This window comes from Epinephelus moara, chromosome 6, assembly GCF_006386435.1.
Source record: "Epinephelus moara isolate mb chromosome 6, YSFRI_EMoa_1.0, whole genome shotgun sequence".
Lineage (NCBI taxonomy): Eukaryota > Metazoa > Chordata > Actinopteri > Perciformes > Serranidae > Epinephelus > Epinephelus moara.
Window position 1 is genome coordinate 39,280,086 of NC_065511.1, and position 27,399 is coordinate 39,307,484.

A 27,399-nucleotide genomic window follows, 5' to 3' on the forward strand; every position below is an offset into this window, starting at 1 on the left:
GTACCATATGGAAAGTGTCTGGCGGAAATGGAGCTTTATATCTACATATATGAAGAGGGTCCTCGTCCACCAGTTTACAATGTTTCTACAGTAGCCCGGATTGGACAAATTAAAGGCTCTCTAAGTCTTCCTAAGCCTGAGAAATTTTTGTCACATACAGCAAATTTGCGGAGCCTGAGCTGCCAACAGAGACTGGACTTTTTCACAGCATATTCAGAGGACATGTAGCTAGTGGATCGTGAGGAGATGTTTGCTGTATGTGACAAAAACTTTTCAAGCTTAGGAAGACTTAGAGAGTCTTTAAACACTGGCTCTAGTTAGGGCCATTTGAGTGTTTGTGTTGGCCACCGTAGTGAGCAGCCCCTCAGCAACGAGCCATTCAGCATCCTCCCTTGCATTTATATATATTTCATGCCATTTCAACAATTATAGTGTGTGAAGAGCTGTGATGTGAGGTACATTATTCTAAAGGAACAGGATATGTACAGTAGATCACTGTGACAGAAAATTAATCTGCAAGAACTCTGATGATCATTTATTTGTTTATGTAATTTGCTTTCCTGTGCATAATGTGCTTGAAGATTTTATATTTGGGGCTTTTCGACTATTACAAAAGAAGCAATTTGGAGACAGCTCTTCAGGCTTAAGGAAATGATGACAGACATTTTTCACTATTTTTTGGCATCTTGTAGACCAAAGGATTAAGTGATCAATTAAGAAAATAATGGGCAGAAATTAATGGGTAAATAAACATGAGTTGCAGCCCTAGTCATCATGAAAGCTCTGTCACATAAGCCTTCTGTTCATCAGAATTGCTTCGTGCTCAGCCTTGAAAATGATGAGATGTCACGGTTCCAATGTGGGTTATAAATAAATATCCAGCAGAGCGATTGCAGCCGCTGAAGAGCCTTTGTGAGCGATGCTTTAGTTTGTTATCTGTTATTGTGTTATTGTCAAAACAAGGTGATGACACAGCACCAGAATAATGGCACTGACATTTCCAAACAATGTGTTTCTATTTGGCAACTAGATGATTTCGCAAGGCAGAGTTGGACAGAGGTGAACTCTGACCTGTGAGTCTGTCAGAGTGAGCCAGATGATAATAACAGGAAGCATGGGCTTGAATTTGTCAGCTGCTCAGGCTTCAGTTAAAATGGATGAGAGATGCAGTAGTGGATATTATTTGGAAGACAGTAGTGTAATGTGACTGCACCTTAACTCCCCCGACTCCATATCATCTCCACATTCAAAACTGACATTTGTGATTCTGACAATATACCAAATGTCAGTGCATCTCGGTGGTGTCGATTTTCTGGCACTATTTGTCCCCCTTCTGCAGCTCTTCCCTCTCTGTCCTAAGCCCCTCCCACCAGATGACCATGGGAATATGCTTGCACTTGCTAATCAGTTATGTTTACTATAACTGATTAGCAGGTGGCCTTGCCGGAGAGTGGGCACTAGCTTGGGAGATAGACCTTCAGTTGACAGCAGTAGTGGCTCGAATTCAGCCAGCGTAAACCCCTCAGTGCCAGGTGTCACAGTGGGCGAGTGGCCAGCAGCAGCAGTGGGTCTAACCTGTGTAACAGCAGCAACAGAAAGTTTGCTGATGCGGTGGGGAGTCGCTGGAGTTTGAGCTGGCTGGATTTGGGTTGCTGTGACTGCTAACTAGGGGTCCGTCTCCGTAGCTGCTGCCCAATCTGCTTCCTGCAAGGTGGTCTGCAGCGGCTGGGATTGAGGCAGAGGACGCACTGTGATTCAAGGCTCTTACTAACGTTAGTTACATAAACATGAGCCTGAAACCACACCTGTGAGCTTTTTGCTTTGGTTCGCAGAAGGCTAAACCGTGGCTGTGGCTCAGGAGGTAGAGTGGGCCCTCCACTAAACGCAGCACCTCCAGTCTGCGTGTTGAAGTATCCTTGGGCAAGATACTGAACCCCAAATTGCTGTTGGTGTGTGACTGTGAATAGATATGAATGTTCACTGTAACTGAGTAGCAGGGGGCCTCGCATGGTAGCCTCGGCCACCACTGTATGAGTGTATGTGTGAATGGGTAAATGTGGCATGAAGTGTTAAAGCGCTTTGAGTTGCCGGAAAGACTGCAGAGGTGCTATACAAGGGCAAGTCCGCATACCATCTACAGTTCTCTTTTTGTTAAGTCCTTCCTTTTTTGGGTTGCTTTGCAGTGTAGGCAGTTGATGCCAATATTAGAATTTATTTGCATGATTCTCTGCCATTAAATCAGGCTTTCGCCAAACAGACGTGCACATGCATCTGCATTTGTAGAAAGACCAATGAGAATGTCCTCTTTCTGAAATGACCTCTGATGGGCCAAAGTTTCCCATCACTAGATTTTCTAAAGCCCAAAAACGGAGCCAAGAGGAGGTGCAGAAGTCTAGTTTTCTCTCAGTCCACTTGAATTACAATATGCTTAAATTTTATTATGGGATTTTTGCCCATTGACACCAACATAAAACTACCTACCCCAGCTTTAATGTTGCCCATGTTTATGCATCACCATCACTATAACTGTGTAAAAGTCTTAGATATTTAACATGCAGCAGAGGCTCCATGCCCTTTTCAGAGATGACATTGAAGGTGACGTTTATCATATGCAAACAGAATATTTTTCTTCTCTCACCCCTGCTGTGTGCCGCCACATGGGCTGTGAACTGTTGCCATCTGCTGAGCCTGACCAACTTGCTCTTGTTTCTTCAGTCTGGGGGTTGTATGTTGTGGAGTTATATTTAGTGTCTGTCTGCCGTCTCTTTCTCTCTGTATCACTGTGTTCTCGCCCTCTCCAAGTGTCTAGGTTTTTCCTTTGTTTGTCTTTTTGTTCTTCCTCTCTCTGCCCGTCTGCCTTGATATTTCTCTTTCTAACTTGTCTCTCATTTTGAGTCTCCCTGTGCGAGTTTAATCAAGTGTTTGTATCTTCTTCCAGGGTCTGTATTATTCCTACTACAAGACCATTATCGAGGCTCCCTCTTTTCTGGACGGCCTCCACATGGTCATGAACGATCGGCTGACAGAGTACCCCCTGGTTATTAACACGCTGAAGAGATTTAATCTCTATCCAGAGGTATTGTTGATTTCGTCACACTATTCATATAATTTGTATTATGTCGTAAACACATTTTATTTCCTCTTATCAGACTTTAAAATGGACAAAAACTTGACAGTATTCTGCTATGAAAGTTCAAATCTCACAGCACTCCAAATCTCTAGGAATGACTCTTTGTTCCTGTGTTAGATACGAGAGTTCTTAAAGAAAAGCTGGATGTAGAATGAATCCTTTGCTCCAGACAAAACTCAGTTATCTCCTGCAGAAATGAAAGAGAGATCTCTTGTGTGCTGACATTTTATCAGGAAGAATGTCTTCAGCTTTGCATGCATAAAACTGAATTTATTGAAGGGATGGCCCTTTGGGATGTCGCATCTCATTTTGGAGGGGCTCCTATAGACACAAGTACAAAATTATACCAACAAAAATAGCATTACATAACAAACATACAAACTACAGATACAGACAGCCTGCTCACCCGCTCTCATCCACACCCCCAGCCCTCAGCTGTTCAAGACAAATCAGATACAGTAATAAAATAATAAATCAATGACATCAGCTTGAAAAGCAACTGAAGCACTTTGTATTTTATTTGTGCTACAAATAAACAGAAGATTGTAATTACACCCAAATAAAAAGCATAAACAAGTAAAGATGAAACAATATCAGTTTTCCCTAACCGGTCACTGGAGACTTGTGTCTGCCTGAGTTTAATGGCATCTGAAGTCGACACAGATGCGTAGCCATGGCAACATACTGGTTTTGGCAGTGTTTTAAGAGCAGAGCAGAGCAAAGTGAAAACAAACTATGATGTTGGGCGATACAAGATTCAGAACAGCCTCGACAGCTGTGTCTGTCTTGTCTACAATGGCCACCATTGTTGTTGTTACTCCTCATGGATTTGGTGTGCAGCTTGTCAGTGGCATTATAACCTCCGTGGCATTCATCAGATCGTTTTTTTTTAACCTGAGAATTTGCTGTTTTGTGTCACAGTGCCAGATGAATCAGTGAACTCAGTGGGCAGATTCAAAGGTCTGGATGCAGGCAAGTTTCAGAAAGGACGGACAGTTAAAATAAAAACATTTGAAGAAGAACTGAACCCAGTGAAATCGCCTTCTAGATTTAGGCTGCAAACAATTTAATAAATTCTTTACTGCATTTTTATAATACTTCTGCTCAAAGAATGTGACTGGTGGAGAGGTTTGCTTTAGATGTTTTCATTATCCATCATTTTGACAGACAGGGTCGTGAAAATTGAGTCATAATCTTTGATTATCATTTGTAAATGATTGTAAGGCATATTTAATTTTCTAATAATTAATATTCAGAACAACTTTAAAGATTATGCATTTATAAGGATGTAGTGCCATTTGCTTAAGTACCGGAGTGCACCTGTGACGCACAAGGACAAATTGTGGCCTGTTGTGAAGGTATTGTAACCATTGGTGGGAAGTTACCAGTGGTGGATGAAGTACCTGAAAGCCACACCTAAGTAAAAGTACAGTTCTCTTACCAGAAAAAGACTTTGGTAGAACTTTAAAGGACAACTTCGATATTTTTCAACCTGGGCTCTATTTCCCCATGTGTATGTGTGCGTATGATTCATGGGTACCACTCGTTCTAAAATTGGTTCAGTATTGAGCCGCGAAACGAGCTCAAACGGTAATGGGGGCAAATGCGTCCCGTATAAAAGTGCTTTTTTTTCGCCACTGACCAGTTCAGATCGCCAGTGTTATCTCTGTAGATAGCATATTGTAGCGGCCCTGGGGCAGTGGTGAGTGTGAATGAGTGGAGTCAGCTGTCAGTCAGTGGTGGAGCAGAGAGGCGGAGGGCATCCCCGCTCGGTATTGTAAATGAGTATGTGTGTGTGAAGTGTGTGTGTTACGCTAGAAGAGTCAGAGGACTTAAGTCCTTTAAGTTAGGATATAACATGAGTAGAAGTCTATAAGTGTCTGATATTTAATTTACCAAGGCATTAAAAGTAACTTTATGATATTAAAAGTAAAAATGAAGCCTACATTACACTTTAAAAAAAGGTCTTTTCACACCTTAAAGGATACAAAGAACAAAATCCAGTGTTTCTATCTATCCTTTCCTCCCTGCTTCCTTCCTCCCTCCCTTCCCTAGTTTGTAGTAAGTAACTGAGATGCTTAAGGGAAATGTATTGGAGTTAAAGAATACACTTTATTCAGGAAATGTAGTGGAACAAAAATGAAAGTAACCAGAAATATAAAACCTCAGGTAAAGTACAGACACTCCCAAAAAATACTTAAATACTATAACAAAGTACTATGATGATTGGATCTTTAAGGGCTTAAATTAAAGTCATATGAATTTCAAACGAATTATATGAACTGCGAATATTCTGTTTCCTCACTTGGACAAAATGAAAGTGGCAGAGCGTCACTCCTGTGTGCACCGGCAGCACTACACCCCTGTGTCTGAGGGCATGGAAAGAAAAGATGAACAGAGACACTGGCTGTCCAAAAACACTTCAGACACTCAGCTGCTGTGACAGTTTGTAATAGTATGTAAGGATATAGTGTACTAATGCGATGGTTAAAGCCAGCTAGACAACAAGGTCATGCACTTGAAATCAAAGACAAGTCTAGACAATAACTAATTAATATGCACACGCCACAAACTGAACAGGGGTGTGAATTACTCCAAGTTACGGTAGATTGGACGGCCCTCAGATTCTTCTGTCACTGTTAAAACATTTTGTCAATGAAGGAAGATATTTGGTTAAAGTGATTTCTGACTGGTGGCAGTACAAGCATCTGAATATGTTGTAGTTTGGGCTTTCCTCTGCCAAGGGTGTAGTTTGTGGAATATTGTGACATTTTGAGAGGTGTAACGTTGGCAGGGAACACCGTGGAATCGACACACTTGGACTACTTTATAGGATGACACCAGAATTTAGTTTAAAATTTCACACACTCATCTGCTGCTTTTATTTCCTGCTTTCTCTACAGCTATTCCAGTTGAATTAGGGACCACAGTGTTTACTTGTTTACATTCTGTGCCCGGGGCAACAATCTGACTCTTACTGGAGCAGTGATGGGATTCTGCAGGACTGCAGTGAGAATCCTGTGTGTGTGTTCTCCTCAGGGACAACAGGACACATGGTCTTTCAGGCTTGTTGTTTAAAGAGGCTTTTCACTGATTCTCATCCGTCTCTGCCCCCCAGGTGGTCCTGGCCAGCTGGTACCGGGTGTACACAGGTGTAATGGGATACTTAGGCATTCCCACAAAGATGTGCTGGTCCATCAACAGAGGAGAGGGACTCACTCCTGTGGACAGCTGTGAAGGTACAGACACTGTCGGCCTGGTACTGCAGCCTGATCTGCAAATGCGGTCATACACACACACACACACACACACACACACAGAGCAGGGTGAATGATAGCTGCATTGCACAGGCAGATAGTTTCACTGTAACGACCGTGGAGCTACACTAACATTTAACACACTCACACAGTCTCATGCTGGATTGACTTGATGACTAATTTATTCACAGACTTTGATGATTTTCATCAGCCGTGGACAGACGGAGTCAAAGCAGCTTCATGGGGAGTTGACAGTCAAGAGAAAATATATGACAGACAGGAGTTGAATAAAGGCATTTGATACGACTTGTTAGGAGCAAACACTGAACAGCATACAGCAGTCAGTACATTTACATGCACAGATAAGTCAAGCTGCGGTTACAGCTCAACAAGACCATTTACTGCTGTCCTTGTCCCAGTATATAAGCACTGGAGGGAAATCAATTTATTGGCTGAAGGATGTCTGACTCAGCTACAAGAGGTGGCCACATGCCTCCTTTCAGCTTGTTAGTACTTGACCTTTTTCCCGTTGACCTATTACGTCACAGACCAAACAATCAACAAACAAGATACCTACAGTTAGCTCGTGGCAAACTTTATTTTAAAACATTTATCTCTTTCAGCTGGTGCAGCATATACTGTGTCTCCTTCTCCGTCCAAAAATGCACCACTCTGAATGTAGATTTCGCCGTGTTGTTACCAGCTTCTCCTTCTGTGACACATTTAATGCTATTCGACTGCTGGGTCAAAGCCCGGGGTGGAAACTGTGGAGCATGCTCAGAGCGCCTCAGCCAATTTGAGTCTGGTTAACTGTATATAAGCAGGAGGAATTCAGCTCTCAACTGCAATATCTGGGTGTGTTAGTCCAACTTTGAGAAATTCAATTTAGTGTGATTTCAGTCGGACTAACATGTCCACATGTATTTTCAAAGTCCGGTTTTAAACGGACTAACACAATAAATCGATTTTCTCTGATGTCATGTAAATGTCCTGAGTGAGTCACAGCGTCACTATAAAGCACAGGTCTCCTCTCCGTCACTCACCAGAGTCCTCTTCTCTGTCAGATGGGCATATTAACATAAAAAATGGCGCTGTCCAGGATTAAGCCAAGCCTTGGTAAATCAAAGGTTATTACAGTTCCTGATATCCTTTTGGAAACTGATGCAGCACGGTGGTTGACTAGTTTATTTTTCAATGCCTGTACAATGGCTGGCAGGATGCCAGTTCAGTTGAGGTCCATTTCTTCTCCATCTTTTCCTCGATGTTTACGGATGTTTACATTTGAAAACCTCGACCTGGCTAGCTGGCAGAAGTCAGCAGAAGCAGAGTTTACAGACTGGTGAGTTGATTTCCTCATCCCGATGAGTGATTTGCAGTCACGTGCCACCACTGTCCAAAGCGAACTGTAAAAAGCACCACCAATACTTTCAAAAGGCACACAAGAGTCTAAGATTAACACAGATCTAATGAAGCTGACGAAGCTGGAGACAGCCACTGCCTGTGTCATTCATATCGGTAGTTAGCCAGCAGCGAGTACTGTGCGTTGTTTTTGTAAAATGTTGGACTTAAAGGAGCAAATAAATCGGGATGTTGTTGGATCTGTCACATTGGTCGAAGCTCGCTGTATGGGGATTTTTTAAAACTAAACTTCATTAGACAAGTACTCTGTAGATACGCTGTCTCATTGTTAAGAAAGACCTGATAAAATTTAGTGGCCATGGAGTAACTTTTTGTGGGCTTTAGTTAAGTTTGAACTCTGTTTTTAAATTGCTTCTGCGGGTACTCCAGCTTCCTCCCACAGTCCAAAGACATGCAGGTTAGTTGGTGACTCTAAATTGTCCGTAGGTGTGAATGTGAGTGTGAATGGTTGTCTGTCTCTATGTGTCAGCCCTGTGATAGTCAGGGTGAACCCTGCCTCTCACCCAGTGTCAGCTGGGATAGGCTCCAGCCCCCCCGCGACCCCTAAGAGGATAAGCGGTTACAGAAAATGAATGAATGTTTAATCTGCACAAAAACCAAAGTGTTAAAATGACATTGTGTTTTTGAGGAGGACTATGTACTAGACTGTTTCCTGGCAGGCTGCAGTGGCATCTTGGAGTCTTGTCGTCGCTGTGATGTTGCCAGACAACCAGTGCAGACTCAAGGAAGGCACTCGTCCAGCTAAGAATAAGCGTGTTTCCAAAATGTTGAACAATTTCTTTACCAAATAAATAACCTTCCTGTCAGAAGACTAAGAAAAGTAACAAATCCACCCATTTGAGAAGCTGAAACAAATATGTAATAAGTGCATTTTTGCTTGAAGAACATCTAAAAATGTTAATTATAAAAAAAATGTTGCCCATAGATCTCCTGTGATTTCACTCTTCAGTTAATTGACTAATTGTTTCAACAGTATTATCATTAAAAATAACAAAAACGAGGTGAGGGAGTATGAAGAGTAGTAAATCATGCCAGACACCTCAAGCAAAAGTCTTACATTAAGGATCTAAATTGCAGCCAAACAAATTTGTAGAACAACAACAACAGGTACAACATTAACATTGTTATTATAGTGTCCCTGAGGGAAATAAAAAGGCTTTTAACCTATTACACACAGTTTTCTGATGTTTGTTCACAGCATTATTTCCTAGCAGGGTAAACCTGCTGACAGACAACAAGCTGTTGTCAGCTTTCCTTTGTGGAGCTGCAATCCCTGTGTTTCTGTCAGTCTCATTAGCGGAGCTGGCACCCCCGGGTCCATGTACACAGGCTGTGTTCACAGTGTTTACACAAACCTGACGCAAGCTGCCTTGCATAAGAGCGAACAGTTAGAAAGCGGGGACATTTCTTGTAACTGTCAGCGGGTACATTATGTTTGTGGGACGCACAATGACACATATTACTACACGTTCTCATACTGAGCCGCTGTTGGAACACGCTCCATCCTCTGTCTGTTCTGTGATTTACCATCACGGCGTGGTGATGAAAAGGCTCTTAGTGATGTCAACACACTTTCAAGTCCCTTGTTAGTCATTAAAGCCTTGTCAGTGTGTCCTGTGTACCTGCTAATGCAGTGAGGTGAAGTCTATTTGTGTCCACACGTTAGATCTCTGGGTACAAATTGAGGAACCAAAGTTTCTGTTTATAAAATGGGAAATATTATTCAGTGATACATGTTCTTTCGTCAAGGGGAAGTGTTCTGTAAGTTCTCTACATCTCAAATATGCCACATATTCTCATATTAATTTCAGTTCAGCTGTGATGCAATTCTGATTTGAGATCTGTTTGGTTTTTATAGACTCCACCTGCAAACAAAATCTTCGTTTTTCTTTTCTGTCCTGTAAAAACAACCTCTAACCTCAGAATCTCCTCAGTCTTTTTTTTTTTGGAGGACAATATGGAAATGCGTTTTGGAGCAAACATTTCTGGGGACTCTCTGAGAGGAACTGCCCAACTGGGAGCTCCTGAAGGTCTACATACCTTCAGGGGCTTTTTTTTTATGTTTGCATTTGCACCACTCATAGGAATGTGGAAGTGACAGTTGGTACAGCAACGCCGCTTTTGCTTTGACGAGTCAAAATAGCATTGTATTTTCGCTTTTTTTGTCCGGGTTTTCTTCCTTTTTTTTGTTTCAAGCAGTTGTTTGTGTTTTCTGTCTTTGAAAGGGAAATTAGCCTCACAGTGTTGTCAATCCATGTTCAAGGGATAATTAGGGGCCGGGCAGGCAGTCCTGCCAGGACCCTCTTGTTTTCCTGCTCGTTCTTTCTTCTTCTTACGAGGAAATCCTACTTCCCATTTGCGAAAAATCACCAAACTTTGCACAAAGGTCCAGTCCTATGCCAGATTTTCCCAGCTGCAAACACAAGTCAATAGTCCTGATGGTGGCGCTACAGCAAGCGTCTAAAGTTCAAAACTTTGATAATTCACAACAAATCGACCGTATGTGCTACAGCTTCACCACTTTCACCAAAATGTAGCCCCAATAACGATGAAACTTTTGTACATTGAAACCTATTGCAAATTACCACCATACCTGCTACAGAGCATCTTCAGACTGTCCTCCACAAATTGTCCTCACAGATTTTTGATTTATCAAAAATTGAGCCTACAGTGCAGCAAGATGTTTGACTGTAAAAATGTACTTGCAAATTCTTGCTAAATAAGTTTTCAATGTTCATGAAAAAATAACAAAATGTTGGAGTCATGGTAGATGATGTGTGGCAAATATCAGAATTTTATATCAAAAACTGAATTTTTGACATGTGGCAAATATCAGAATTTTATATCAAAAACTGAATTTTTGACAGCATTTTGAATTTTTCTCTCATTTGAACAATTGGAGTCAATGTAAGAATTTTTATCTGTTTTCCACTTATGAAGTGAATCAATCATTGTTAAAAACAAATTAACAACATCTCCATGCTGTCTACATGCAATATGTGTATTTTCAGATTATTGTCTTGATAACTGAATTTATGACAGCAGTTTGAAATCTGCCTTGACAGCTGCTGTCATCCTGGTGGCTGGCTTAGTCAATTTGTGAAGCCACAGATGAGCTGTCACTAATCGCTAATTAGCTCAGTTCATGTTCCTTGGTGTCAGAGGTTGTGAGTTCAAGCCTCAACTGATGCAAAATGTACATTGTAATGGCAACTTTCTTGTTGTCTTCCTTTTCTGCCTCTTGTTGCTCAGAATTGCCTAAATTTGCCTAAAATTGCCCGGCCCCGACCATTGTCTCTGGGTACTGACACATCTTCATCTTCGTCTAAAAATCCTTCGAATGAAACAATCTGAGAAAGACAATCACTCTTTGGTTGAACTATCAGTCCCTCCCTTTTTGGTGTCCTTCATGGGACCTTATTTTGGAAAAAATATGTGCAGTAGTTAACAGAGACAAATAATTTTTTGTCTGTTGCTCACATAGCTGATGGCTTTTTAAAAATGGCGGCTGCTGCTGCTGCATTGGCTGTGCTTGACCAACCAACGTACACTCACATCACTTATGGTTCCTCTTGTGTTGGGAGAGTAAAAGTCCCTCAAAATGGTGTTTTAAAAATTACAGTTGTTGCTAGTTCTTGTGGTGTGGACACATCGAAAAGTGGGGTTAAGTTCCTCCGGTCTGGTCCCGATGTCTTTTCATTTACAGATCCTACAAAGGTGGAGCAACGCTGACACACTGACCTTGTCTTGTACACAACTCCCTTTCTGTTGCTGATGTAGCTGACCTAGAAACTGCAGCATGTTTTCCAGCACAGGCATTTAATTTGCGCTTGCCATAGTTTGCCTGACTCGCACGCCAATGTTTGTTGTGCTGACCTGTTGCTAAAGGTGCATGGCTGAAAGTTTCCAGGCAGAACTCACACAGGTGAACTTTGATTCCACATCACGTGCATCGGACTGTGGCAGAGGTCTCTGCCGGAGTCCACTAACTCTCCCATGAACCCTCACTGGCTTCCCACTCCCCAAAAGTGTTTGATGAAGCACACAGACTAGTTGCGTCACTTCAGTGGTGGGAGACCAAAGTTCATCTGTAACCATGAATAGAAAATTTGTGTGGATGTTGAATGCTGGATGTGAAACAAAAAACTTTTCCATATACTGAGCAAAAGTGTAACTAATGTTTGTAACATTTGCACAGAAGGAGCCTCAATAAATAACACAGAAACAAATTGGAAAGAAAAGCAGGCCACAGACAGCCTGCAGCAGGGGATTGGTTGGTGTGTGTGGCATCCTCACAGTGAGAGCAGAGCACCATGAATTTATCACCCTGGCCCAGAGCTCTGCAGAGACACTACCTGTTTCAGGGGCTATTTTTGCATCGACCTCACTCACAGTTTGAAGGAGACTTTCAGACTGTTACAGAAAACTGGAGAAAGGCACAGGTGTGTTCAGGAGAATCTTATGAACATAGGCCGACTGTTTTCGATGTCTGGGGTGCTTTTCTTGGCCTGCTGCACCTGCGACCCGGCCCCGGATAAGCGTATGAAGATGGACGGGGAGGGAATTATGATATATAATAGTAAAAAGGCTTTTGAAGCATTTTTTTATGTTCATATGAAAGAAGGTTATTTTAGAGGTTGTTTCATAAATGTGTATGACTGAATTTGTGCTCATTCAAAAGTGGTGTAATGGATTGAATGACTTTAAAACAGTTAAGTTATTTTGTTATAATGAAGATTTCTTTCTTTCCCCGGCACAAAAAGGAGAATAATTATCAGCAACAACATGAAAGTAAAAACAACATTAATGAAAACAATAAAAATTGGTATCGCTGTTAGCCTAATTGTTAAATTAAATGTTGGTATCAGCCCAGATTTTCACAATTTGTGCGCCCCTGGTCAATTATGAAAAATGTCACCAAGTCTTGTCGGTTCTTTTGTTCATCAGATTTTCAGCTGCATAGCTGCAGCAGTAGTTTGAGTCTCCTCAGCTCTTGTCTCCATTAGCAACCTTTAACTCTGGAAAAACATCTCCTCTGTCTGTCTGTCTGTCTGTCTGTCTGTGTGTGTGTGTGTGTGTGTGGGTGTGTGTTTTTGTGCACATTAGGGATGGGTGACCCGGCGTATTTCTACGTGACCTGTGTGTTCCTGCTGAACGGCGCGATGATGAGCCTGTTCTTCATATACGGCGCCTACCTCAGGTAACCCCGCTCTCTGTCCTGTCACACTGAGACGAGAGGATGAATTTTTATGGTCCATCGCTCAGCAGTCGGCTGTCAAACCGAGACAGAATACAGTTTTACGGTTTTGTTTCCTGTCAAATATGGATGTGATGCATCAGATGGAGGATGACCTTTCTGAAAATGTTGTTTGCTCTCTGCCTCTCCTAAATTACATCTCTGCTTTTCCTGTCTAGTGGGAGTCGACTGGGCGGCATAGTTACCTCGATGTGTTTTTTCTTCAACCACGGCGAGGTGAGTGCTCCGCTCTTACTATCAGCTTTGTTGCTCCGTACTATGATCCTGTGCTATAAGTCTCTCGGGAAGTACATTTGTGAAATGTGTAAAACTCCAAATGGAAAAGCACTCAGAAAAGCAGAGGGACTCATTTCATCCCTCAAAGGAGCTTAGAGTTGGTTTCAGCTGGCACTCAAGGCTGAGTCCCTCCTCCCACCTCCTTCTCTGCAGACTCCTCCAGAACAAATAGCAAGCCTCTATTTCTCCAGATCAATAAGGCAACATTTCAATCACACTCACTCACAGGTGTTTCTCAGTCCTTCCAAACACCACGCTCTTGTCTCTCCTGTCCCCCCCCCCCCGAATGCAGTGGTAGATTTCAGGAGCATCTGTGATTTAACCTTGTGTTTTTTTTTCCAGGAAGCAGTGGGTTGGTAATGTAGGTAATGTATAAATAGTGGCGTGGGATTTTTATCAAGCAATAGAGGCAGGTTCCCCTTTTTCAAACAAGAATATGTGGCAGACAGTGAACAGAAAAGCCCCAAACAAGTTTTCTTGGCACAGAATCGAGAGTTACAGAGTATCTGTCAATACAGACGTCTGACACTCAGGGTGCTTTCAGACCTAGAGTCGTCTCCTTTGGTCTGAATCAGGGGCTCATTTTGTTCCAAAGTTGTATAATTGCCTAGAGTTGGTTCGTGTTCTCACGGCAGCATTTACAAGTGGACCAGATCAAATGCCTTGTGTGAGAAAGCTGCTCTTGATTGGTCAGAATTTCCATGTGGGAAAAATCCAGGAAGTAAAGCAAACGTTGAAGAAGAGTACACTTGCAAGATAAATGTGACACTTTCTAATGTCACAATGGAGGGACAACTACGCAGGTTGATTTTAGCGCTGCTCATCGTGGACTATATTGCTGTCATTGTTCATTTTAGTCAAACCATACAGTTTGAAAACGAGGCGCGGCTCCAACTAGAAAACAATGTTTTGATGCATTGGATGTGCTGAATGTGCATATTAAGGCAGTACAGGAGGAGGTGCACATTAATAATCCTCCAGGACTGTAACATGCTCATGTTTAACCCAAACAATGTGTCATGTGACTGCAGTTGCTTCACATCCAGGTCGGAACACGTTCTCACCACAAACCAACCGCACCAGAGTTCATTTGTAACCAGACAGAGACCTTCTTGAAGAGATGGTCTCGGTCCGGTTGTTTTGGTGCGCACCTGAGTGTGATTGCTGTGTTCACACCTGCCCAAATGAACCGCACTGAGGGGGCAAACGGACTTGAGTTTGATTGAACTGAACCAAACAGGGCAGGTGTGAAAGCACCCTTAAATCCATCTAAATGACACAGCTGACCAGTGAACACAGTCTACGACTTGATAATGAGATCAGATAAAAGTTCATCCATTCTGAAAAAAAAGTTTGTACCAAGATGCCCAGCCTACATAGTTTAACTACTAACAAACAGTAGCAGCAGAAGATATGTAGTGTTGATTAAATATGCATTCAGCACATTGAAATAACAGCTGGGGACGAGTAAGTCTGGCACACGTTATTTTCACAAGCTACTTTATCCAAATACTAAAGGTCCTTGTGCAAATCTACTGAGTTTATAAGGTTAGATTATTGATATAAAAAGAAAAGTTAAAGTGGGAGAATGTTATACAATCTGCTGGATTGTTTAATTGAAAACATCAGTCTGTTGGAGGTGGTTGTACAGTGGTGTTACAGAGTGGAGGATCCTTCCTCACAGTGATCTTTGGTTGAAGACAGAGACCAGCATGCAGAGAGCCCACAAACCCAACAACAACAGAATGTACCTTTTGTTCTGTTGTCAAGTGATTCATGGACTTTAGTGAAAGCTGATATGATGGTCCATTTGTCCATGTTTTGTGCAATTCTTTTGTCACGAGTTGTTTGTGTTTTGTGTCGTCTGTTGTTTACACAGCTAACAGGTTTTTAGAAATTGGCAGTTGCTGGTGCTGCATTGGCTGTGTTCGACCAGTCAACATACACCCATGTCTCCTCTTGGGCTGGGAGAGTACTGACTCTGAAATGAGAGATAAAAATGTCCCTCAAAATGGTGTCTTAAGAAGTGCAGTCATTCCTGGTTCTTGCGATGCAGACACAACAAAAAGAGGGGATTTAGGGGCGTCGGTGGCTTAGTGGTAGAGCAGGCACCCCATGTACAAGGCTGTTGCCGCAGCGGCTCGGGTTCGAATCCAGCCTGTGGCCCTTTGCTGCATGTCATCCCCCCCCTCTCTCTCCCCCTTTCACACTTACCTGTCCTGTCCATTAAAGGCAAAATGGCCAAAAAAGAAAAAAAAAAAAAAAGGGGATTTAGGGGCCACACACATGCTGCATTTTTTGCATATTCATGTTTTTCGGTGTAGATGGACGGCGCTCAAACACCAGAGCAACACAGCGCGCACACGTTCATAAGCGCCTAATTTTCAGAAAAATTTGATACCACCCAAGCCTTTTGCCAGTTTGGTATTCACTCCCCAAATCTAACTGTCTTGGTGCCTGAAACTCTGAAACATGCGACTGTTGTGGGTGTAAATATTTAGTCGCTGATCTCTTTGTGAAAAGTAGATTTTGTGATTTAACCCAATTTACTTTAGTCAGGCGGGATGCTCCACTTAGCAAACACTACAACTAGGCTACGGTTTAGCTTAGAAACAGCTGGTGCAGCCGGCTCCTGCTCTGCAGTGTTCAGGCCATGAATGGTCCACATGGATCAGGAGCACAGAGGTCCCTCACCTGCAGCATTGAGAGTTTGATATATGGCAGATATTAAATGCCTGCAGTCGGGCACAAGAGCAGTGTTTCACTTGTATGTATGAAAACAAGGTTTAATAACTGCAGTTATTTATAAACTGCAGAGGACGAAAATGACATGACTCACTAACTGCCTCTTTGTTTTTTGAAGAATCGTTGCTAAGTGATTCCTTCCACTGATTTGCTTTTTGATGTGCATGTGTGTTTTTGTGTGTGTGTGCGTCTCCGTGGATGTTATCAGAGCACTCGTGTGATGTGGACTCCGCCGCTGAGGGAGAGCTTTGCCTACCCCTTCTTAGTCCTGCAGATGCTCCTCCTCACCTACATCCTACGGTAAACTGAACACCAGACTCTGTCGTACACTCACAGCAGTCCAGATCATCATAGTCTGTTTTACACTGATAGCAAATTCTTCATATTACAAGCTGGAACACCAAAATGATGTCAGAGTCAAGGTCAGTTACTTTACTTCAGTTTATACAAAAATCTCAGTTCTGTTGTGCAAGTGAGTGCACATACAGTACACACTGACTAAGTTTACATGCACGCTAATATTCTGTATTTAATACAGGTCACGTAAACAGTTTATTCCAGTTCGATATGCCGAATTAGGCTTTTTTCTGAATTTAGCATTTTCACATGTGGGATGTGCAGATATTATTCAGGTTTTAGGAGCATTCTTTGGATGTGTGTAGACCCTTTTCAGTGTGACTTCACAATCATGTCAGTTTGTTAGCTGGAGTCAAAACACACCTCTCCCCCACAGGGCTGTAGGCTACATAGGAGTCTTATAATGTCGTCTTGTTGTGTTATTGGGAGCCAGATTAGAAGGAGTCATGGCTCAGAACCAGCCGCCACTGCCCGTCAACAAAAACAAAGATGGTTAAATGTGATAAGGCCAAAGGACTGGACGGAGGCCATCATCAAAAATGCTCACATGTGCAGCGCACACTTCATATCAGGTTAGGGAAAAGTATTTCCTGTTGTAGGGATGAATAAGGTTATGTGTATTAAGGGTTATCATGTCCACCTCATCAGAAACTGGGGAGGGATTAAGAGGAATATTGGATTTCTCTGTGACACTAACTTTTTAGCACATTAGCTAACGTTAGCTTCCATAGCAAAACAAACAAGTGTCGTCCTCCTGGTAAGATTGGCTTCCTGTGACATCATCCATCCACTGAGTGAGAGCATACGGGTCAGCCAGTCTGGTTCCGTTGGTCAGTCTTTACGTTGTACTGTGCATTTGTTTCTTCTTCCCGCCCAAATCTAATTGTATCTTGGTGCTTTAAATTGTTGTTAGAAGAAAAACAAAAATCATCAAACCCATGCACAAAGCATCTGGTTTTCTTTTCGCTGAAACACCCTGTTGAATATGTGAAATAACAGAAGTAAAACAAGATCAAACAGCTGCTTCCTCATCTCATTAAAGGAAGACAGGCTACAATTTGTCCTGTGTGTTGTAATTACTGGGGTGAAGCAAAGCTAGCTTGTGTTGTCTGCTAAATGGTGCACTGAAGCGGGCAGCGTGGTGAGCTAATGTGCTTGTCACACAGACTGGTAATCTTCTCATTGCACAACAACCAGCAGACGCCACCTTGTGTTGTGTGAGTGCAGTCAGTACACTGTGACTTCTTCTGCTGCCGGCTTTAAAGGGAGAATGAACTGCGTGTCATATTTCTGAGGCCGGCTCGGTACATAGCCGGGGCTTTGTAGTACACTCACAGTCAAATTGAATGTGTGTGCTTGTGTGCGTGTGTGTGTGTGTTTTCTCAGCCGTCTTAATGCATCGTCTCTTATCTCCTCTACACCCACACTCCCTCTCTAACTCTAGTTATTTATTTCTCCCCTCCTCTGTCTCTCGTCTCTCTCCAGGACACGGAACCCGAGCAGGACAGCCATGGTCGCCCTGGGCATCTCCAATTTGTGCTTTATGCTACCTTGGCAGTTCGCCCAGTTTGTGCTGCTCACTCAGGTAAACACAGAGCAAGAGAGACATTGAGAGAGACTGTGGGAAGAAAGCAGAAGGGGCAGAGAGATTAGAGACAAAATAGAGACTTGGAGAGAACAGAGGAGTTTGGCAAGGAAGGTGCACGACGAGGAAGTTGGCCAGGATGGGAAAGAAACAAAGACGATCCAAAGACTGAAAGAAAAGAGACAGAGATAGAGAAAATACACCATTTAAATCCTTATTTCATAAACCTTTCATAACACACAGTTGAATAGTTAAAACTGTGCAAAGGACAGATTATTTCAGAGACGCACAGTAAAAATGGTTAGTTGAAGAGTGTAGGCTGGCAGACAGGAGAGCCAGAGTCTGAACCACGACTCAAGAACAAACAGGTCACAGCTGCGAGCATCTGTGCTCTGCAACAGTTGAGCCCACGCTGCCGGCGGCCCCCTCAGGGCACTGCGGCTTTCTGTACACGAGACCAGTTATTTAACAGCTATTATTTCTTTGTTTTATACTTGTAAGCTGCTAATTGAGCCTGTTCCCCTCTTCCACAGTGCGCGTAACAAATACCGTATATCCACCCGCGCTGCTCACGCCTCTGTCTGCACAGAGTGAGAATAAATATACAAAATACACTCTGGCTCTTTTTAGAATCACACAGTACTGGACATAATTAAAATATCTGCTGGTGTTAATCTCTGCGCAATTGTGACGCCTCATGTTCCTTTATAATTACATACATTTACATAGCTGTGAAAACTGGAGTCTGCCACTGGAATGATTTTTCATTTTTATTATGCCAGGTTCACACTACACAACATTTTTCTCTGTTCCCACAGTCACTGTCAGATTAGGTGATTGTGGAGTCATAAAACTGTGGCGTGACTTGGCCGACAGACTACATGTTGGTCCGCACCATTCTTGTCATCTGGTTATTCTTGTCCTATTTTTATTACTATTACTATTGTTTCAGTCACTGTGTCTGTTCATGTGCCAGCTGAAATGTTATTTGTAGTAACGTAGAAAGCACCACAAGATGGGCGGAGCTACATTTGAAGTACTGCATGCAAACATGCAAGTCACTGAATCCTCCGCAACAAGTTCCTACAAATGTTTCAAAATAAAAGCCTTTTTAGAAAATGAAGGGATTCTCTCAACTGAAGTTATAAGGGGCTTTTGATTTTAAACAGCTACAGGAAGTGTTGAGTTTGAAATGACGGTGCAATGCATTAACTTTATCAAGGCAAACGGGGAGGATCAAAAGTAAAAATATAAGAATACTGAGAGAACGAGAAATAACGGCCGTCTATAATGTAGTCTGTTTCAAATGAAGCTGGTAGTCTCTGTAGCTGTGGTGAGTAACAGTCACTATTTTTAAATTTTATTCCTTTATATCCTTCATTATGAAGAAATAACGTTCTTTGCTAGCTTGATGCTAATGGCAGTACGCACTGGGTTGATAGAGTGCCTCTGCTGTTTCACGCCAACATTTTTTACTCTGTGTGATTACGTCCCTAAAGGAAATATCAAAAAGGTTGGAAGTTGTTGTCATACAGTTTCCACGGCAGCAGATCGTTCTGTGTTTCTATTGGTCAAAGTGACGGCTGTGACGGGGGGAAGTCGTGAACGACAAAAACAAAATCAAACATGCTAGACTTTCTGTTGGACCGTCATGAGGTGTCCCAGACGTGGCTTTGAACGTTGTTAACTATGACGCACTACACGAGATGAAATGATGGATTTTCACGTACGACACTCGTTGATGTTCATGATCCAAGCCGTCACCGTGCAGCGCTGCGTCTGGCAAAAATCAGGCTGATATCATGTACGAACCAGGCATTAGGGACAAAACAATACTCTATATTGAAGTGTCAGGAGCTAACATTAGCCGATAGCAGCTGGTGGCCAGAACTAACAGCTGACGGAGGTTACAGTGAGTTACGTTATGATGCGTTCAAGCTCTGTTCAGTAAAAAGGAACATTGGAAGAAGGTAAATTACAAGGTTATCATGACATGTTCAATGTAATCTTGAAGAAATGATTGTAAATATTAGAGGGATAATTATGATATATTATATATGGTAAAAAGACTTTTGAAGCTGTTTTTTTTTTTGTAAAACTTGTATTTAAATCATACTTTTAAAACTGAAATAAAATGCGAACAAAAACTCAAAATTAGCTAATTAATATTTTTCCACACTCTGTCTCGTGTGATGACACACTGCTCACAAACCCATTAGTTAAAGCAAATAAATAAATAAGCAGAAACTTTAAATGGAATAACAGAAAGAAACATTTCGAGGCCTTTTTAAAACTTATTTTGTGGTTCCTTTTTAAAAATTAAGTTATTCATTATTCAGAGACAGAATAAAGACACAGAATGATTAAGTGGAAATTTAATGGTGTTTTTGTTTATTTTAACTTTGAGTTGTATAACCCAACATTTAAATGCAAATTTGATTTATCAAGGCATTCTGTAGCAGCTTTTTTAATGTTTTTCTGGGGGGCGATTTATGCTGTTGATTAGACAGCAGAAGTGGAGCGATAACAGGAGAGAAATGCCACCAAGGTCCCATGATAGATTAGAACAGCTTTTTAAAAGAAATGTATTAATTTATTAATTGATTATAATCAAACACAGTTTATAATTGTTCCAGTGTCACACTCCAGGCTCCATTTATAGATCAGAGTTACTGTCATTCCATTTTAATCTGTGCAGTGCCCGATACATGACATTAACTACTGGACATGTACTTCAGATGTACTGTGAATATTTAGAATATATTTAGAGTTAAAGGTAACTCAAGACAAGATACAGAAGAAACAGGTGACATTATAAAAAGACTCGTATAAAGTAAGGTCCGACTTCTTAGATAAGTTTTACTTCACAAACTTTACATTACTTTTTAGCGTTCCTAGTTTTTCCTTTCTCGATTTACAGATAACAGCACAGTTTTCTTTGGGGATTAATAAAACACTCCGTGTGTCTTCATCTGTTTTTGTATGGATCCATATTTTAAGCAGTGTGTGGTAGTTGAAAGCCCACACTATTTTAAATGTGCCTAAAGTGTAGGATGATAAGAAACAGTTGGACAAAATCCAGCTTCTGTCAGAAATGCATCCCACAGTATTTATATGCAACAAGTTTAAAGGTCCCTTTGGTAAATTAAAGGTCCAGTGTGTGGGATTTAGGGGCATCTGTTGGCAGGAATGGGATAAAATATTCAGAACTATTTTTTAATTAGGTTATAATGACCTGAAAAGAAGAAATATTGTGTTTTTTGTCATGTGAATAAGCTGTTTGTATCTACACATGGAGCAGGTCCTCTGTCAGGGAGTCTGCCATGTCGTTCTACAGTAGCCCAGAACCAGAAAACCAAATACTGGCTCTAGACAGGGCCATTGGCTTTAGTTCTCCTACACGCTTGGCACAGGGGAGATGTTTCAGTTCTGCAACCTCACTGCAAGCTGCCACTTAATCCTACACACTGGACCTTTAATGTGTGGTAACATGTGGCATTTCAAACCTAAAAATATGCAGGAGCGGTTGTGTTAGTGTAGATGTGAGAAACTGGGCACCAGCTGTGTCACCAGCACACACACTGAATCAGAGCCTGACATCTCCAGATATGAAACTTCACAGCAGTTGTTTGTATGTTATTTATGTTGTGGTTGTCTATTTTTTTCTAGGTGGCTTCTCTGTTTGCGTCTTACATCCTGGGTTACCTCGGCGCCGCTAAGATGCAATCCATCCTGGTCACTCACATGGTACAGTAGATCATGACCTTTATAAAACCCTACATCAGTCAATCAAGCAATCATTCTGTCGGTGTTTTCAGCCGTGTTTCCATCAAAGTGTTCTTCAGATATGAAGAAAAGTTTTGCAACAAAAGAAATGTGAACTAGGCAAGTTTCCATCAACTGGTTTAAAGCTAATAAACTTGGCTCTGCAAAATGTAGTTTGATCAGAAGTTTGCGGTAAAGGCGACACCTCTTCTTCATCACACACCTTAGCTGCTCCAGTCTGCTGCTGAACACCTCGTCACATTCGCGCTCAGGGGCATGTAGCTACTTCCATGTTTCAGATGATGTCATGTTTGTAGTCGACCAATGAAGATGAGTTTACATATCACCTTCTCAAAATGATCCCCCTTCTCAAAATGATCCCACACTTTGGATTTCCTGCTTCACCTTCTCAAAATGATCCCACACTTTGGATTTCCTGCCTGACATGTTGTTAACTAGTCTGTGGAATAACCGCAGGTACCAGCCTTGGAAATTAACCTGACTCCTGTCTGACTGCTGAGCGTGGACACTTCCTGTGTCTGTCCTTTCAAATTAAAGTCACACATGGTTTGGGTTTTTGTCTCTCCGACTTAGTGACCAATGAAATCTTGCCAACTAATGACCTTTCTGGTCGATTAACGTTTGGTCAACTAATAGGGGGCAACCCTAGTGACGATATCCTTCCTCGATGCTGTAATCTCCCAATAAACAGTCGGAGAAGTTGAGGTTGCCTTGGTCATCCATCCATCGAAGAGAGAAAACTTCAATTTGGCAACCTTTAATTGTTCTTCCGTGTTAGCTCATACTGCTTCTTTGCATTTGATGTCATACATCAGTGCACTGTCTTGATGGAGGGCAGGCAACTGGAGGCAAAGTCTACCAACACAACTCTGCACAAACGCCCATAACTGCTGTTACAATCGATAAAATTGGGGAAAACAAATGTAACTTTAAGTCCCGTAAAACACAGGACGTAAAGGGGAGAAATTAAAAAAAAAAAAGTCACTGAGAAACAGCTGCAGCTTCAGTTTAGAGGAGAGGAGTGAACTTCAGCTGTGACCACTTCACTGTTTTTAGCCACGACCCAGATTTTCAATGACGTTTCACCAGTTGTCTGAGAACGGTGGTTGACCTTGTGGGTAGAAAATAGTAGCTAAAGTTAGCCTATGTTAGCTGTTAATATTAACCTGGCAGCGGTGCATCTATGTACAGAGTTGAACTATAAAAGACAGAGCAGATTTACTCAACAGGCTGAAAACAAGACGGCAGGAAATTAAATCGTGGATTCAACTGCACACAAAACAGTTACAGACTTCTGGACGTAGAGGTAACTTTAGTAACGTAAGGAGGTCTGAAGCAGGAGGTATTTATATAAATATAAGATAAAATTTGTTACATCAGAACTTAAGGCTTTTGCAGAGTCTGTTTATTTCCTCTGAAATTCCCGCACGTCTTAATATAAATATGACCTCATGTTGTGTCAAACATGTGTCCAAAACTTATGTCATTAAAACTCAAATCACCTGAGTTACAGAGACAGATACAACAGGAGGATTAAAATATGCAGAAAGGAAAGAATCAAATTACCAAGTTGTGCAGGTGAGACAAGAAAAACAAATGCAGAGAGAGAGGATCTCAAAAGGAACAAAATGATTACCTGAGAAGAGGTTTCAGGTGTTTGACTAAGATGTAGCTCAGTAGTTCGATGTATCACAAACGTACATTAGCTTTCAGTGTGTGTGTGAGGATTATCTGACAGACACATAAGTGAAAGTCTCTCCAGCTGCTGTCCTCTGAGCTGTAATGTGCTCTGCCTCGGTCCCTCTTATCTCACTCAGCGCCTCGGCCGGAAGAATTTCATGAGCCGCGAGGACAACAGCAGCCCAGACAAGGATGACTTTCTTTTGCATTAACGCCGCCGCCGCGCGTGCACGAGTCCCTTTTCAGCATGAAAGAGGGAGGATAAGTGGGCAACGTGGTTCTTCACCCTGCCAAGGACAAAAAGTATATTTGTGTTGCTGTGTAAAGATGTTTGTGTTCGGGTGTGTGTGTGTGTGTGTGTGTGTGTGTGTGTGTGTGTGTGTGTGTGTGTGTTATTCTGGCCGGTCATCCCTCTCCTCCTCTCCTCCACATTCTTCTCCCCTAATCCCCTCAGCATGCCCGGCTGTTAGCCAGGGCCTGTGTGCTGCTCAGATAAGGAGAAGGCTCTCTGTGGTAAGATGGTGGAGATTTGTGTCAGAGGAAGGAATATGTCTCTGCATAATTTAGAGAGCTTGGCAACGATGACTTTGTCTGTGTGTGTGTGTGTGTGTGTGTGTGTAAGAAATACAGACACAAAACCAAGCATGTGTGTCCTCGATGACCTACAGCATCGATAATAAGCCTGAGCTGTATCACTTGTTACAGGGCATACAAATGTGGACAGATATCTTCATTATTAACTAATTTGTCCGTTACTTTATGATTATTCAAGTTTGTAGTCATTTAAATGTCAAAAAACACAAATGTAGTGCAAATTGTGAATCGCATTTTTTCAGATTCCAAGGTGACGCCTTTTTAAATTGACCCAAAACCCCCAAATAATTCAATATACAGTGTTTCAGAAGATAGAAAAGGAGCCTCCTCTCACATTTCAGAAGCTGGAATTAGTGAATATTTAATATTTTAGCTTGAAAAGTAAATGATCATTTGTTTTTTTTTTATGCTGGGACAATACTCAAAATCCAGGATTTCCCACACACTTATTTAATTGTGGCAGCCGGCCACAATTTCAGCATTCGCTGCCACATATTGATTTTCTTTTTTTGGAGCTGTCTCTCTTTTTAAGCTCACTTCAGACAAGTTCAAACAAGCAGCTACTTGCAGTGTGCCTTTCTGCAGCATTCTTAAAACCTGCCAGTTCACACCAATGCAACTAGATGAAACTGTGTATCATCGCTATGCAACAACTCTCTGTACTCCTGTTCTGATTTCAGGCTTATTTCGTGGCTGAATATAATTTGTAGCTTCTTAAAACATCAATGAGGATAGTGATAGTGAGATACTGGCTACAGCTGTGTTTGTAGTGATGAAACAGTGAAAAACAGAAACAAAACCAGCATCAGATGGACTGTATTCATAATAGATACGCCACAATGATATGAATAACCAGCGCCAATCTAGGCCTCTGTGTGTGAGGAGGTATAAGCACATACAGAGAGCAGCAGCAGTGAGTCACCGTCAGACAGAAACAGAGGGCTTGGCGGGGACGGCGCACCTGCCGCAGCAAGCAAACACGCTGTCTGTGGTCATTTTGACTTGACCAGCGGACTTCACTACAAGCTGATTGGCTGCTTTATGTTCTAAAATGAGCCGCCAGCAATTTGATCAGCTGAGTAGCAGGTGACACCATCAGCCGGCTCGAGTCGAGCTCAGTTCGACCAGTTCATGTCGCCGCAGCTTTTCTCTGCAACGTTTTAAAATAGTTTCGTCTCGTCGCAAATCTTTGATCTGAACAGGAGGCGCCCAGGAGGATCCTGATCAGATGCCCGAACCACCTCAACTGACTCCTTTCGACGTGAAAGAGCAGCGGCTCTACTCCGAGCTCCCTCCGGATGTTTGTGTTCCTCACCCTGTTTCTAAGGCTGAGCCCAGCCACCCCAAAGAGGAAACCCATTTCGGGCGCTTGTATCCGCGATCTCATTCTTGTGGTCACTGCACAAATCTCATGACCAAAGGTGAGGGTTGGGACGTAGATGGACCAGTTAATTGAAAGCTTCGCCTTCCAGCTCAGCTCTCTCTTCACCACGACACTCCAAACCACTGATGCATCTCACGCTCCATTCTACCCTCATTCACAAGATACTTCAGCTCCCTCGCTTGAGGCAGTAACTCTTTCCTAACCCAGAGGGGGCAATCCACCGCTCTCCTGCAGAGAACCATGACCTCAGACAGCCTGAATCGATCATCAAAATGCAGCTGCCTCATTATTTAATTACAACTTTTACAAACTAGTTGAGCTCCTCTAAAATCATCTCATGTTCCTCCTCACAGCTGCTGAAGACCCTCTGGGTTATAAGTGCCGCTGGTTGGGAATCACTGCTGTTTACATAATACAATGAGTGGTGCATTATTTCACTCGTCAGTGTGGATTAAGCATCAAGAGTTCATTCAAGAGGATTATATTGTGTGAGCTGCTGTGTATTCAGAGTTTAATGCATTGGTTTAAATCTCTGGAGAGTTTTTAACAACACTGTCACACATACAGACGTATTATTGACGCCGAATACGATCTGTCCCAGACCACCCTGCTGCTACAGAGAGGCAGAGACGTTATGTGAATATAGAGCCGAGTGTTTTTCTGAGACCACTGGAAACCTGCAGAGACGTCTTGTTCTGTACCTCTGAGCTCACTGGTTAACTCCTGTGTGTCTTTGCTTTAATAACACGGACAGATTGTTCACATCAGGCTGATGAATGACGCCTCCTCTCCTACCTGCTCTCATCCTGCAGATCACTCTCGGCGTCTGCTTCGTCCTGATGTTTGGCAACTCCATGCTGCTCACGTCCTTCTACGCCTCCTCACTCGTCTCCATCTGGGTGAGTTGGATCTGTAGAGTCTGAAGTGCTGCACGCACAATCAATGAACGCTCTGAGATTTATTGGGTCAGTCAAGACAAGTTCAGTTTGGTTAGTGTATCCAACGAAAATCACAAAGGCATTTGTTAGTTTAAAAGGTATTGCAGAGGAAAATGGACCGAAAACACAAATTCATAGCTGAGAACATTTCTGTGTTTTATCATTTTTGTTTTTTATTGATTATTTTGTTTTTTGTGTAGTTTATAATTCTGTTGTGATTTTTTTTTCCAGGCAATCATTGCAGTGAGGGATCGATTTGCTCAAGTCTTCAAACCTGGCATCATCATCTGGGTATGTAAAAGTTACATCTCCTTCTTTCATTCAGAGGGATACACAGCGCTGTTCCACTTTATTTAGACAAGAATAACCAAATATGACTAAAAGATAAGATAAAGAAGGCACAATTAATCAAATATTAATCACGATCATGATTTTGGTTTCTCACAATTAAATGAGAATGATCAGCTGTGATAGTGATGTTTAACATGCACGCTCCGCTCGCTGCATATCAGATCAGGTACAGCCAACAGCCAACAGCCAGCTTCCACTTTCAAAGAGCTATTCTGCTGCTACACATGCACCCTGCAGCGGCAGAAAACAAATCATATGCAAAAAGTGCATGAGAGTTGTGTCTGTGTCGCAAAGCAACACAACTAACTTGTTAAACCAGCAGGAAAAAAGTCCACAATCTGCAGTCTGATGAATGCATGAAGGCCAGGAGGAATAATGTCTCTAACATGTGGGTGAAGATTCTCAGTCATCCAGGTCATGGTCATTCTGAGTGCTGTATTGTAGGCAAGTGGACTTCTTTTCTTGAAGACGTTTCACCTCTCATCCAAGAGGCTTCCTCAGATCAGACTGACTGATGGGGAGTCCCATCCTCTCAAATAAGAGGTGAAATGTCTTCAAGAAACTCAACCAAGTCAAGCCGTCTATGATCTCTGGATTATCAGTTAGTTTGTTCCTCACTTAGATGAAAAAATGAAGCTAA

At 42.1% G+C, this 27,399-nt stretch overlaps 1 protein-coding gene across 1 annotated transcript in view; it reads left to right on the forward strand.

Annotated features, from left to right (window-relative positions):
• Nucleotides 1-27,399, forward strand: part of dpy19l1l (dpy-19-like 1, like (H. sapiens)) — a 48,305-nt gene that overhangs the window by 2,562 nt on the left and 18,344 nt on the right. The window contains exons 4-12 of the mRNA XM_050047929.1: nt 2,939-3,076; nt 6,249-6,369; nt 12,913-13,006; nt 13,222-13,279; nt 16,293-16,384; nt 17,927-18,026; nt 21,696-21,773; nt 26,283-26,369; nt 26,640-26,699. Of these exons, the coding sequence (XP_049903886.1) occupies nt 2,939-3,076; nt 6,249-6,369; nt 12,913-13,006; nt 13,222-13,279; nt 16,293-16,384; nt 17,927-18,026; nt 21,696-21,773; nt 26,283-26,369; nt 26,640-26,699 (828 nt within the window). The remainder of the gene's footprint in view (nt 1-2,938; nt 3,077-6,248; nt 6,370-12,912; nt 13,007-13,221; nt 13,280-16,292; nt 16,385-17,926; nt 18,027-21,695; nt 21,774-26,282; nt 26,370-26,639; nt 26,700-27,399) is intronic.